The sequence below is a fragment of the Typopeltis vanoorti genome, chromosome 6, assembly GCF_054136105.1.
Source record: "Typopeltis vanoorti isolate ZY-2024b chromosome 6, IOZ_Tvanoo_1.0, whole genome shotgun sequence".
NCBI classification, from domain to species: domain Eukaryota; kingdom Metazoa; phylum Arthropoda; class Arachnida; order Uropygi; family Thelyphonidae; genus Typopeltis; species Typopeltis vanoorti.
The window spans coordinates 14321977-14336192 of NC_143554.1; the positions used below are offsets into that span (position 1 = coordinate 14321977).

At 34.3% G+C, this 14216-nt stretch overlaps 1 protein-coding gene across 4 annotated transcripts in view; it reads right to left on the reverse strand.

Annotated features, from left to right (window-relative positions):
* The window catches only part of LOC150105306 (polyamine-transporting ATPase 13A3-like), a 479234-nt gene that overhangs the window by 96072 nt on the left and 368946 nt on the right, over window positions 1-14216 (reverse strand). For all 4 annotated transcript variants that reach the window (XM_090394686.1, XM_090394683.1, XM_090394684.1 and 1 more), the window contains one exon: window positions 5041-5150. In XM_090394686.1, the coding sequence (XP_090250812.1) occupies window positions 5041-5150 (110 nt within the window). The remainder of the gene's footprint in view (window positions 1-5040; window positions 5151-14216) is intronic.

Sequence of the window (14216 nt, forward strand, 5' to 3'; positions counted from 1 at the left end):
ACTAAATCTATTATAGCTAGCAAGATTGTAAGTAAGATGTTTTATGTTAATTCCTAGATTGTGAAAATTAAATGACGAATGTTGGTTCTATTGTCGATTAGCAAAGAAAGTATTAGAGAAGTCGGAAAGCTGTACTTCTGTTTGAATGTGAATAAGTATTATATGTGGATTTAAATTGAATGTGGTTAAAAAGCTTTAACTTTTTCCTGTTTATAGCGTGAGTAAAGATAAAGTGTGTTTAAATCTATCCACGTGTTTGAAAATTTATGTGAAATTTTAATGTCTTGTATGAAAGTTTAAGCGAAAATGCTTGAATGATCGTATGGAGAATTAGACACATGATTTGTATTGGTTCCATTGTTATCTAGTTGTATTAGGCTGAACCAGACACTTGATATGCAGTTTAAATTACAAAATTTAAACTGCATATCAAGCAGTTTAAATTTTGTAATTAATATGTCTTAAAATGAATAAACATATTTGTTTTGTTAATAGCTTGCTTGATCTTGCTTTACCAATATGCTGTCCAATAAAAATATAGAACCTGTGTGACCAAAGAATAGTGATAGCCACGACTGACTGATATTAAGAATTAGGAGTTGCTTGAATTAGAGTTAATTAAGAGATATTTCTTGTGCTTAGCTGAATGTTTATGTTGCATGTAGGGGAAAGAAAAACGATTCTTTTATGCGATCCTTAATGGCACAGTCATAAAAATAATAAATTTTTAAGGATCAATACAAGAGAAATACAGCAGGGTAGATTAGGGAATTGATTCCAGCTAGCTTTTCCTGTATCTACACTTTGAGTGCGTGAAATAGCTTACTTACGGCCTTAAGAGAAAGGTGGAAGTAAAACTATAAACTAAAAGAATTAAGAATAATCACAAGTTTTGTGCATGAAGAACTAGCTCATACAACGATGATAAACTCGGCATTATGACTGATATGAAAAAGACATCACAAAGGCGCAGTCCCGCGTTAAATAATAATAATAAAAGTAAAATTAAAGGATAGAAGATATTACAACACCTTTCCTTCAACCACTCCCAACCTTGCATCCTCTGGCACCACAAAGGAGCCAATCGGAAGGACCTCCAGAATTTCTACTCCTTTCCCTGGTCTGACTATTGATTTTACTAACCTGACTCTAACACCTGCGTTAATGAGGCACATTAATTATTCTGACTCGTATGAAAGTCTTCATCCCCCATTCATTCCATAATCCACATTCACTTTCTAAGCCCTGGTTCAACTGCAAATGTGTCAAAGTAGTCAAAGAAAAAATTCAGTTTAGCGCATGTGGCTCGTATCAAGAACTCCAGCTTCATGCAACACATGCAAATCAGTCATTAATAGTTCCAAATCCAATTTCATAATTTTATTCTTAGAATAGCAAAATGCTATTCTAAAAAAATCACTACAACAAATACACTACAATGAACTATTTCTATTGTCTCTATAAGTTTGGTAAGAAAGAATCAATTTAGCAAGCTTTTACTGCTTATTAAACATTTTATATATGTAGTTATTCCTGGGACTACAAACTACTAGGGCTTTCCCTTCAAGTGGTAGAGGGAGGGAATTTTAGACTTGGACTTGTTCCTTTTAGGGCTGCTCTGAATATATTAAATAAGGAGACCATGTACACCCAATGCCTGTGGATACAGTTAGGCCACACTATTTCTATGAGATATAGAAATCATGTGCTTATAGATAAAAAATATATGTGTCAAGCAAAACTAATGTAAGATCATTATCCAGTTAAAATTAAGCATGGATAATTTGCAAAAGATTAAAGAAGGTAAGTTAAAACCAATTTCCAGCACAAAAAAAGTTCAAAACATAGATATTATTATATCACACATCTACTATCATCATCATAATGCTAATTACGGGTATAGATTATATTGGTCTGTTCAGGTCTCATTTTCCATCTAATATCCTTTTTTGAAGTCTATTCTGCCATTTCTTTCCAACTGGCTTATATTTTAGTATTTGTTTAAGATATCAGGTGTTGGCTGATATCCTAACATCTACTATCTACTTAATCCATTATCTATAATAACTTCCCGTCCCATGTAGATAGTATTGCTGCATGTTAATTGCATGAGTTCCCTGGTCAATTTGTCTATATGTGGGATGAAAAATCTGTGTTTCTTGTAGAAAAAAATTGTATTACCTCCATATGAGATTGGCTAACTCACCTTCAGCTGACAATTCTCATCACAATGAGAACTTAATTCAGGCCTTTTTCCCTTCAAAGGATGCAGCGACCCATCGTTCTTCCAACTGATCTGTGGAAGAATATATATAAAAAGAAGCTCTAGATGGCAAAAATGAGAAGCAAATGAGAAGAGACTGGTGTGATGAAGAATGTGCTCAAGCAAATAATAAAAAGAAATAAAGCATACAAAAAAGTTTTATTCCAAAACTAAATAGGATTAAAATGGAAAAAATATAGAACAGTGATAAGATACAGAAAAAAATCTGTTGAAGAAAGAAAGAAAGAAAATATTAGTCCCGAATGAAATGATATGCAACAGAACAAGACATTAAAAGAGGAGGCAAACTGGAATAAATATATGCAGAAATATTCAAGGACATGTTAACAAACAAAGAAAGAGAAAGAAAGATAGAATATTTTCAAGAATTACTGAATAGCTGCATTACTTCAAAAACTCAAAATTATATACCAATTACTATTACTCCTGAAGATTCTGCAGAATATCCATTAAGGCAAAAGCTTAGTGATATGATTCATTCAGGAATAATACATCTACAGGAATAAAAAAAAAAAATTCCTGCAGAGATATTTAAAGCAGGAGGAGGCAAGCAGGGTAAATAAATATACAAATTTATGAACTTTTATTGTTAAAAGACCATAAGATTTAATGATTACAAATACAAAGAGCCAACAAGTTTCACTAGCCACTGTCTAGCATTTTCAAGGCTGTACTGGTGTGAAAACAAATGCATCAAGTAACATGAAAACATACACTTTAGTAACTGCTAGGCTGTTACATTTGATAATTCGTGTTTGATGGCTTGCATGCATTCGCTTCAGTCAGAATCCGGTACATGACCATGAGTTGTGTAGTTTTTCGCATATTGTAGTTCTGTTGAGCTGAGAGAATTGATGAGATATTTCCATATGTCTTTGAGAATAGCATCTTGATTTCTATTTAAATTATTGCCTGTGTGTAGCACCACTGCTGCTTCTTTGAAAGTTCTGTGTCTGTAGTCATTCTCGATGTAAGGCATAGAACTCAAATCAAATTAATTTGAATAATTTAATTTAAATTAATTAATCACTACTCCTATTTAGGAGTAATTATTACAGGCCAACCAAATAACGTGTAGTGTAGAATCAAATAAAGGAAGATAAACAGTTCTTTTATTCTCTCTCATCTGTGTTCAGGCCCAAAAGATATTCAGTGGAAAATTATGATACAAATACAAATCAATGTCATCCAGTTGTTACCAATGAATGTGAAATATGGATATCTGTATGGAGTGTGGAGGATTTAATTTCAGCTTTTGAAAGGAAAATCCTTTAAAACATTATGTGGTACAGTGAATGATAATAGTATGTGGGGAAATCAAACACAATTATCAGTTGTACCAATTCTATAAAGAATTAATAGTTCGATCAAGGTCAAAAGAAAGTTGCTGCAAGCAGAATACATTCTTCAAAGAGAAATGACTGCATTATAATAATGCTATAAATAGTAAAATTTTTGATAATTTACTATGAGGAAAATAAAAATGAACATGATTAGTAAGGTAGCAGCTACATGATATTGCGGTATCCAAACTGAAGAAGTAAGGTTCTGGATTGAGGTTACATTTAAAGGATACTAAGGCTCAATTTTGTGATAGCCATAAAAGAAGATGAGTAGATATTTTTCTTTTCTATATCATGAATGTTTAAAAATTTAGCATTATTATTATTTTACACTCATAATGAATTGAACAGCATACCTATTTAAAATTCTTGGTAGTTATGCAAAATCATAATCAATGCTTAATAGTAAAAAATGAATTTAACTATCTATGAAAATATTTGCAAATAACCATAAACTCTTCTTAAAATTATTTTCATTTTAGTTGTTAAGCATATTTACAAATTTCCTTCAGGTATGAATACTGAGTGCATATCATTTTATTATTATTATTTTAAAATCACCCTCACATAAAATCACTAATTTCAACAAATAGGTCTTGTGAAATCTCATGTCACAAGACCTATTTGTTGAAATTAGGGAGAAAAGAGATAGGAAGGAATGTGTCAGTGTGTTTCTTGAAAATTTGAAGACTGTAGAAACAGTTTATAAGAGAGTAACTTGAGAGAGTTGGTAAGAGAGAGAGAGGTCATCTGTTAAGCAGACCTCCTCCCCTTTCTGGACTTCTTTCAAGGAAGCAATCTTATGATGCACCATCCCAATTATAGGAACAGTACTGTAAGGTAAGATGGATTTTGTATGCCTAGAGTGTTGTGTTGGTGAGAGGTCATATTTGATACCAAGTGATCTGAGGAGTGAATAGGCTGTTAATATGAAGTGTATTTATGCTAATGTAAGCAAGATGTGAAAGCCAACCGAACCATTAACTGGTAGGCTATCAGAAGAAGAAGAAGAAGAAAAAAGGAGTGAAACTCATCTTGAAAGACCTCTTCAAAAGGATCTAAGACAGAACTGCATTTGGCAGCATTGAAATTCACCAGATTAGCTTAATGGCACTGGTGAATGAGAAGAAGAAGGTTTAAGACATTAATTATGGAAGATATTGATGCTTGAAGTATTTTGTACAACAATGTTTATTGAACAAAGAAGAAGAAGAAGAAGAATGGAGTGTTTATCATTAGCAAAGCTATGGATGGAATTGGAAGTTAGTGAAATAAGGCTACTGATGTAGTGAATGAAGAAAACCATCTAGGAAATAACTTGTTAGAATATTTACAATAGTATTTTACTCCGCACAGAAACGCTGCATTACTGTGCATTTATTTTAGCATGAAATTATAGAAACTTGTTCTTACCTTATAACCATAGGAACACATTCAATATTTGGAATATTAGATGTAAATGGGGCTGCTACAGATGCTTCTGCTTCTGAAAGTGAGATGCCCACATCTGCTTCTTTTAAGGCCTAAAATATTACCAAACAAGACCACGGTTACTTTATTAATAGATAAATTCTTAATCTGAATGATTAAATTCTTAATCATTCAGATTAAATGTCAGGTCATGGTAACATCAAGTGTAATAATTTTGATTTTGCATTGTATTTACAGAAGTCATAATTAATTTTTTAAATCAATTAGGTAAAAAAAGAATGCCAGTGAAATGTTAATTTACATATAAAGGTAAAGAAATTTTTGGATAAATCTAAATTAACACATACTACAGTAAAAATTTATGCAGTTTTTTTTACATATCAAGTTTCTAATCTCCTTCACATGATTAGAGTTAGCAAAGGAATCAAAGAAATATCATGCTGATATACACATCTACAAATAATTGTCCGGACACCTCTGTTATTTGAAGTTAGGAACATTACAGGTTTGTTAATAACAAAAACCAGTGTACAGATAGTAAGAAGCAGTATTTCATTGTAGCAGTTGAATACAGGTGGTATGGCAACATGATGCGAACTCGGTGACTTCGAGAGAGAGAGAGAGAGAGAGGTGTCATTTTGGGCTGTCACATTGGTGGCATGCCATTGCTGCTTGATTGGAGCATTCAAAATCAACAGTTGGCAATGTGATCAACAAATTGAGAATGTCTCAATTTGTTGATCACATTGCTAACTGTGATATCAACATAATGAGAATTTTGTTGATCACAGAATGAGAAAGGTGCAGAAATTGAGTGATAGGGACAGGAGGGTGTTAAAATGGGTGGCACGCAAAAACTGGCCACAATCAGCAAAGACCATCCGTTATGAGTTCCAGAGTGTCAGTAACACTATGGCGAGCATTAATACTGTATGAAAAGAACTCTATTCACTGGGTTTCTGCAGAAGAGCAGCGGCACACAAGTCGAACACCACAACAATGAACAAGGCGGCTCTCATCTGGCCTGGTGCAAGGAGCATGTGAATTGGACAATTGACCAGAAAACAGTACTCTTGAGCGATGAATCGAGGTTCACTTGTTTCTGGTCTGATGGCAGGGTGTGGTTGTGGAGGCAGCCTTGTTACCACAGTTTGTTGTAAATCCACAGTAAAGTTTGGTGGTGGAGGAGTAATGGTGTGGGGTCCATTCAGCTGGTTTGGAGTGGGACCACTGGTTGTTGTCCATGGTACCATGAAGGAAACTCAGTATCTTGATATTCAGGATAATCAGCTGCCTACACTGTGGAGTTTTTATGGAATAGACCCATGTTACTATCAAGATGACAATGCTCCATTCCACAAAGCTGCAGCTGTTATGGAATGGTATGAAGAGATGGGTGTTAAGCAACTGCCCTGGCCTACGCAGAGTCCTGACCTCAACCTCATTGAACACCTGTGGGATTGAATTGGAGTGGTGATTAAGTTCTACAGCAGCATGTCCTTAAACTCTGTGCTACTTTTATGGAGGAATGAAGACCAATTCCACCTGATGTCTGCTGCACATTGGTGGAAAGTCTCAAAGGGTGCAAGAGGTGATCAAAGCCAAAGGTGGACATACCTGCTATTGGGATTCACCTGCTGGTATCAATTGTAAACTGCTAAAGTGTCCAGACAATTACTGGTAGATAGATTAATTAGTATTAGTAATATGATGAAGACCAAAACATGCAAGATGTTTTAAAATAATAACCAGGAGATGATATACATAAAATCAACAGTAACCAGGAAAAATTAAGCAGTAGTTATAAGGTACAATACTATGAAGATATCTTCTTGAATGGCAATTCAAGAAGTTTATCAGGAATTCAATTTCATGTATAATGATGCGGACAAATTTCAAAATGGGAAATCAGACAAAATTTATTTGTGCCTATAATTTCCACAAAAGGTTATTATAATGAAGGAAATAAAAACAAAACAGTTTTTTGAGACATCAGAGAACTAGACAAGAGAGTTGGAAATGAATCCTAGAAATACAGACACATTTTGAGAAAAGTTAGAGGAGGGGAGGACTAATAATAATTCTATATCTGTGTACTGGATTTCTGTTCAGGACATGGGTTAGTCAATAGTAACAACATGTTCCAACAATGCACAAATGCACACACACATATATATATATATATATATATATAGAAAGAGAGAATACACAAGAAAAGTCTTACTGACTATATTATTGATAGTGATATCCCAGACTAGTTAAGGATACAAGAACAAATATGGGATTCAAATAGGAAGAGATGACAATGAAAAGTAAAATATGTACTTAAGTTTTAAAAAGAATCAAAGCTGAACAGCTTTAGAACTATAAACTCGAATATACAAATATCAGTGTAGGGAAAGCAAAGGAGTTTGTAAACATGTACAAAATCTACAGAAAATGTTGATTAGATTTCAGTTAGGTAGACAATGTAGTAAGTAATAGTAGTAAGCAAGGACAGAAAAAATGCAAACTTTATAGTAGACTTAAGAAATAGTCTTGTAAAAAAAAGTAATGCTGAAAGATTCTAGTAAGGAGAGTATTGCATAGCCAGTAACAATGTAAGAAAAACTAAGTTACGTATAAAAATACAGCAGATAAATATTATGAAGACAACAGACAGATGTTCTGGAGGCTATCAAAAATGAAGGTCAGAAATGAAATGGAATGGAATGAAATGAATGTAGTCTGTCCTTCCTTAGAAATAGAGAAAAGACTACAGGAATCAGACATAATAAAAGTAACAGAAAAACTAGTATAAACTATCCTATGTAATTACTTTGAAAAATTATTTATCAATATCAAACAGGAGAAGATCTAGGAGAAAATATCTACATATTAACACATGAGGTTAAAAAGGTCAAAAATCTAAGATGTGCAAGGTGCAGAGTGATTACATTTCATCAGAAATGATGAAATACAGAAGTATAAAAGCATTACAGATGCTACACTGCATTCTTCAGAATGCTTTGGTCATAGAGTTGAAATTAGAGTAGAACTTCATAGCATCTACAGAGAGGAAGTACAACTGAATATAACATTTACACAAACATATACAAGAAAAAGTTAAAAAAAATTGTGGAAGAGAACCTTGGGGACAAATATGCTGGGTAAAAGCCTAATAGGATTCAGGAACATATTCTTGCTTTAAGAGAAACAGCTGAGAAATCATGGGAATATAACAATGATCTGCATTTAAGTTTTATCATCATCATCATTTTCCAGTAAGTATACAATACTACATGATTTAATTTACATTATTACTGATGTCCAGTCAACAATTTTCCTCCAAATTATTCTATCAGTTGTCAGCACTCCAATATTGTCAAATCTCATATTTCTATCTAATGGGACACTTTGATTATATCAATCTACCAAGAATCTGGTCTTCCTCTGGGTCTTTTTCCTGTAATCCTGGCAAGTTTTGCTAACCTTTACTCTCCCATTCTGGTCACATATTCTTGAATAAAAACAATGTCAAATTCCTTACTAATCTTCATTTTTAATATGATTCTGTCACTGATGCCATCTGTTAACTTAATGTTTCTCAGATCACTCCCATATGTCTTGATAAGCTGTATCATTTCCCAACTGTAAGATCAAAAATTAAAATTAGATTGAACGTTGTCTTATATACTGCTAGTTTATTGTTTTGGGCAATATCTCTCCCATTCCGTATTCATTTATTCAACTGGATTCTCAGCATACAGCTTTTCTTGTTCTGTTGTCAATTTCCACATTTAATTTCCCATCGTTATTAAATTTGTGCCTAAATAGCTGAATATCTTACTCATTCTATATTATTTCCATTGAGAATGAGGTTGAAATATACCATGTTCCTGACTAGTTTCATAATTCTAGTCTTTTTATTGTTGATTTTCATTCGGAATTTAAGTTTTAGAGATCTAGAAAAGGCATATCACAAGGCAACAAGAGAAAAGCTATTCAAAGTGCTACAATTATATGGTGTAAACAGGACTTTATACATAACAATACATAACCTATATTTAAGCTGCAAGTCAACCATTAGAACTGAAGACGTTAAGGTGTACATTATCTCCACTGTTATTCATTATCTGCATGTATCACATTATGAAGAAACATTTCAACCATTTAGGCACAACTTTTGGCAAAAGCAACTTAAATATGGAAAGGAACAAGAAAATGAATTTATATTGAATATTGGAAGAAATCAGTCAAAACACAAACTAGCCATATATAAAGAAAGCAAGAAAACCAATTTTAACTTATGAATCTCAGAGCTGGGTTAGAAATAAAACAGTTGATTAATGACTGGAGATCACATATATAAGTTTCCTGCAAAAAATCTGGATAAGATAGCATCAATAGCAGAACTAATCTCAAATGGTATGGTTATTTAAACAGAATGGGAGACTAAAGATTAGAAAAAAAAAATGTTTATGCCAGGAAGGCCAGAAGACCCAGAAAAAGAACAATATTTAGGTGAACTGTTGCAGCTAAAAGTGCTTTAGAAGACTGGAATGTAAGATCTGTGAATACTCAAGTCCTGAGAGATAGCAGATTATGAAGGAAAATTGTCGGTAGGAAGCTAGTAATACTGAAAAGTTTTCATGTGGTACTATCATATTAACAGGTATATCCCTCGAGGTACTTGAGGAATTTAATGATGATGGTAAAGTAAATTAAATTCCACTTCACTGGAAATGCATCAAGCAAATATCCTTTTCTTATTTTGTAAAAGGAAATCCTCATCCCCCCCCCCTCATATGTTTCAATGCTCTCCTCTCTGATGTTTCCTTTTTACATGTTCCAGAGCTGTTCTTATGAAATAATAACATATATAACAAGCATGTTGAATGTCTGATTATAACATACTTCTATTATCAACTGCTATGACTGAAGCATCACATCATTACAGCTGGAGAACTGTTAGCAGACAAAGGTGCATTTATCAGCAAGACAATCACGACAGTTTCTCATAACTCGATAATTTTAATATCACTGTTAAAGGTTCCAACACTATGATAAAGAATGCTAAACAGTTTTCTTGAAATTTGTGAACCAAATCTTGTTTACCATCACTGACTTCTTGAGAGTGAGGCTCGGTTAGGCTTGATGGTCACACTAGCTTTCTATCTACAACAAAACTAAAAGGTACTGTTGCTTCATTGGCTTTGTGATCCAGTGAATAGAATATCATTCTAATGATGTTCTATTCAGTGTTTCAAGCAAGCAATAAGATAGTGAATAAGCATAAACAGTTGAAAGACAACACTGAGACACTGTTTTCTCGAAAACAGTGTCTCAGTGTTGATATATAATCACCATCATCAAATCATGACATATACCCTCAAGTGGGTAACAGGATATTAATAGCACTACATGGAAAAGTTACATCATTACTAACTTCCCATTAACACCTCCAAATGAATCAGTTATCTGTCAAGACTCCATTATGTCTTACATTTCTGTCTTCTAAGACACTTCTTACTGTATCCACGTAGATCTTGATCCTCCTCTGCTTTTTTTTTTATCTGCCATCCTAACAAAGAACACTTGTTTTGCTAATCTTTCCTCTCCCATTCTGTTTAAGTGATCATATCACCTGAGATTAGCTCTGCTAACACATTCCTGAATGCCAACAATACCAAGTTCTTTTCTAATATCCTCATTCTTAATATGCTATTGATATCATCTGTTGGAAGTTTTTCCACTTGGTTATACTATAAATTAAAGATACCAAGAAATTATATACTTGGTTTAATCCTTTATCCAAGTGTAAGCAAACAACTTTTCACCTGAACTATTTTCAGGATTGGGGCAACTCATATATAGAAGCTTATGATTTCACATCACTTGACTAAGTTTCCCATAATGCAAAACACATATCCTTATATATAATGCTATGCATTATGGGAAGGTCACTACCCAGACCAGTTTTGACCTTCATTGAGGTGAAAAAGTAAAGGAGTTGCTCATCAGAGGACTAGAGTAGTTAGTAGAGGGGTAGGTACAAGGGAGCCTGATAGTATTAGGAGAAAGAAAGACAGATAGATAGCATGAGAGAGAGAGAAAAGGCCTCAGCTCTTTTATATCATCATATAGCCAAAGGCTATCAGTTTTCCTTTTTCACCAATCTCATATAGATGAACAACCAAAAGATCAACCGAAACTCAAGCACAAAGATGACTGATACCCAGGTGGTTGGCTCCATCTGGGTTAAGTGCCTTGAGTTGGCCTTCTCTGTCTGTGTTTGCTCTCCGATCATCCCTGCAATTGACTATAAGACCACATTGAATTAATGGAACTATTTAAAAAACCTCTCATAGCAAGAATAGACAGAATATCTCGCCCTGGTGAATATTGCATAATGTGGGTGGTCTACCACCATCTAGTGATAAATTTGATATCTCCTAGAATGCTTCTTTCTAAATACAAAAATCGTCTGACTGAACAATAAAATTTCCACAGTACAATATTATAAAGCATTTGGATGTCTTGGATATTGCTAGTTTTCAAATCCATGTTTCTTTCTAACCTTCCATAAATGGTATTTTAATTCATTAATTATAAAAATCTAAATTCTTTTCCCATTGCTGACAGGAGGTGGGTATTGTAAAAAAAATAACCTGTTCTGTTGTAAGTAATGGAATGCCCAACACATTACATAATCTGCTCCAAATACGCAGGGCAAGAGGACAGCTGTAGAATGCATGTTCCAAGTTTCCAATTGGTCACAGAATGATCTCCGATGTTAAAGTACCTCCATTTCATGGCACTGGCTGGAAGGCGACCATATGCAATTCTCCAAGTAGGATCCTTCCTGTTAGGGTACCCTTGTACCCTAACAGGAAGTTTCATAAGTTGATGAAGTTTCATCAATTTATGAAACAAAATATTGTTATCCGTAATTAACTGTGGAACTTCGTGGCATAAGAAATTAAAGATTTCTTTATACCAAATTCTACTTTTTTTAAATGGAAAGAATGTCAATTCCAGAGTGTTTCAGCAGTCTTAGAGTTAAGCACAGAGTGTTGTAGCATTCAGGAACAATCTCAGCTTTTGGACCTGTATAATCCTTAACTCCAAACAAGGGAAGATGAAAACCCAAGTAGTACTGGAGAAGGTCTGCATATGTGTGATCAGTCTGCAATATTTTATAGATTTTAGAAGCGGTATTACTTAAATAGCAGAATTTTAAGACTGGAAGTCCAAATCCTCCATGCTTCTTTGATAGTTGAAGAAATTCCTTTTTAACTTCTTGGTATTGGCTGGACCAAACGAATTGCAGAGGTTTACTACATAATTACTTTTCTTCAGCTTCTGTGAGGTCTGTAATATTTATTATGTACAACTGAGCAGGAAAAATTATGGTTTTGAGTACTATAGTTTTAGAAGAAAAGGAGAGTGGTCCTATTTTCCAGTCTTCTAACATTTCAAACTTCTTGTATATGAGTTCTTGAACTGGTAATATTAGGTAAGTGGAGAAGGGAATTACAAGTATAATGAGGGGTTCTCTCTTAGGGGTTAGTCCAAAAGGAATGCCTCCAAGATCCCACTTTCCATAAACTTTTAATTTTGTCTTGTCTACATTAATAATTAATCCACTGCTTTTGTTGAATTTTTCTAAAATACCAAAAATATACAGGGTGTTCGGGATAAATTTGACAGTTTCGTAAGGAAAAAGAAAATCTTCTTTGTATCTATTAAATTTAATGAATTGACAAAAAAACATTACAGGCAGAGTTAATTACAATACTATCAACAAGATTTACTCAAAATAACCACCATTAGCATCGATCACAGCTTCAATTCTGCTTCGGAACCTTGAACAAGCTGATGCTACAGTCTCCCTGGGAAGGGCCGCAAAAACTGTTTTAATTTTATCCATTAACTGGGCTTTTGTATTACTGGAAGTGCGATTGGTGTCTTTTTCAACTGCGCCCCATACAAAATAATCCATGGGGTTAAGGTCTGGGGAGTTTGGAGGCCAAACATTTGGACTGGTGAAGTCGTAGAAATTTTCAGACAACCATTTTTGACTTTTCCCAGAGGTGTGGCAAGGGGCCGAATCCTGCTGCCATACATACGGCCTACCATTGGCTACCCTTGTTATCCAGGGCTTGACTACAGTTAGCAACTCCACGAACAAAGCCCGAATTCCAATGCCAGGGTTCTTCAACACCTGTTCCTGCAGATTTGCGAGGAATTCTGCTGTACGAACGCAATCAGATCGTCTGCTAGGGATCTTTCTTCTTGCTACATCCTCGTAGTCACCATTGCAAGTCTCTAGTTCATGCCTGATTGTTTTTACTGTATTCAGGGAGCATTGGGCAGCAGTCATAATATCCTTATTTTGATGGCGGGCACGAATCATCATGATACAAGTTATTCTCTTCCATGATTCAGGTGGGTTCCAGCTATCCATCCTTTCTGACATCTTGTATATGAATGAAGAAGGGTCCAAACTTTTAAATGAAGAGAAGTGTGTGTTAATACATGTAACTTACGGAAAAATATAATTAATTATAAATATATCAAATTTATCCCGAACACCCTGTATATATATGGAATCATTATCCTTTAAAGTTCCCATTACATCATCGGCATATGCTAATACCTTATTTTCCTTTATAGTTGAAGGAACTGTTATTCCTCGCACAGCATGTGTATTGTTGACTTCCTGAGAAAGGTTCAAGAACCAATGCAAAGAGCAGTGGACTGAGAGGGCAACCTTGCTTGACTCCTTTTCGAATTTCATACTGGGTCTGACAGGAACCCATTAACTAGGAGGCAGGTGGTTGAATTGGCATAGGCTCCTTTGATAATGGATAGTTTTTTACCTACACCAATTTGCTGGAGGATGTGGAATAGAAATGGATGGCAGGCATTATCAAATGCTTGAGTAAGGTCTACTGATAGCATGCAATCGACTGCTTTTTCATGTTAACTAAGCAGACTAGATCACATAGCAGAAATAGATTAAATTCTACTGCTCAACCTGGCACTCCACACACCTGTGTGTGCCTTTAATTATGTATCTCATTCCCACTTTTAGCCTTATTGATAATGCAGAAAAATATCTTGTAGTCAGTATTAGATAGAGAAAAAGGTCTCCAGCTGCTGATTCAGGTGTG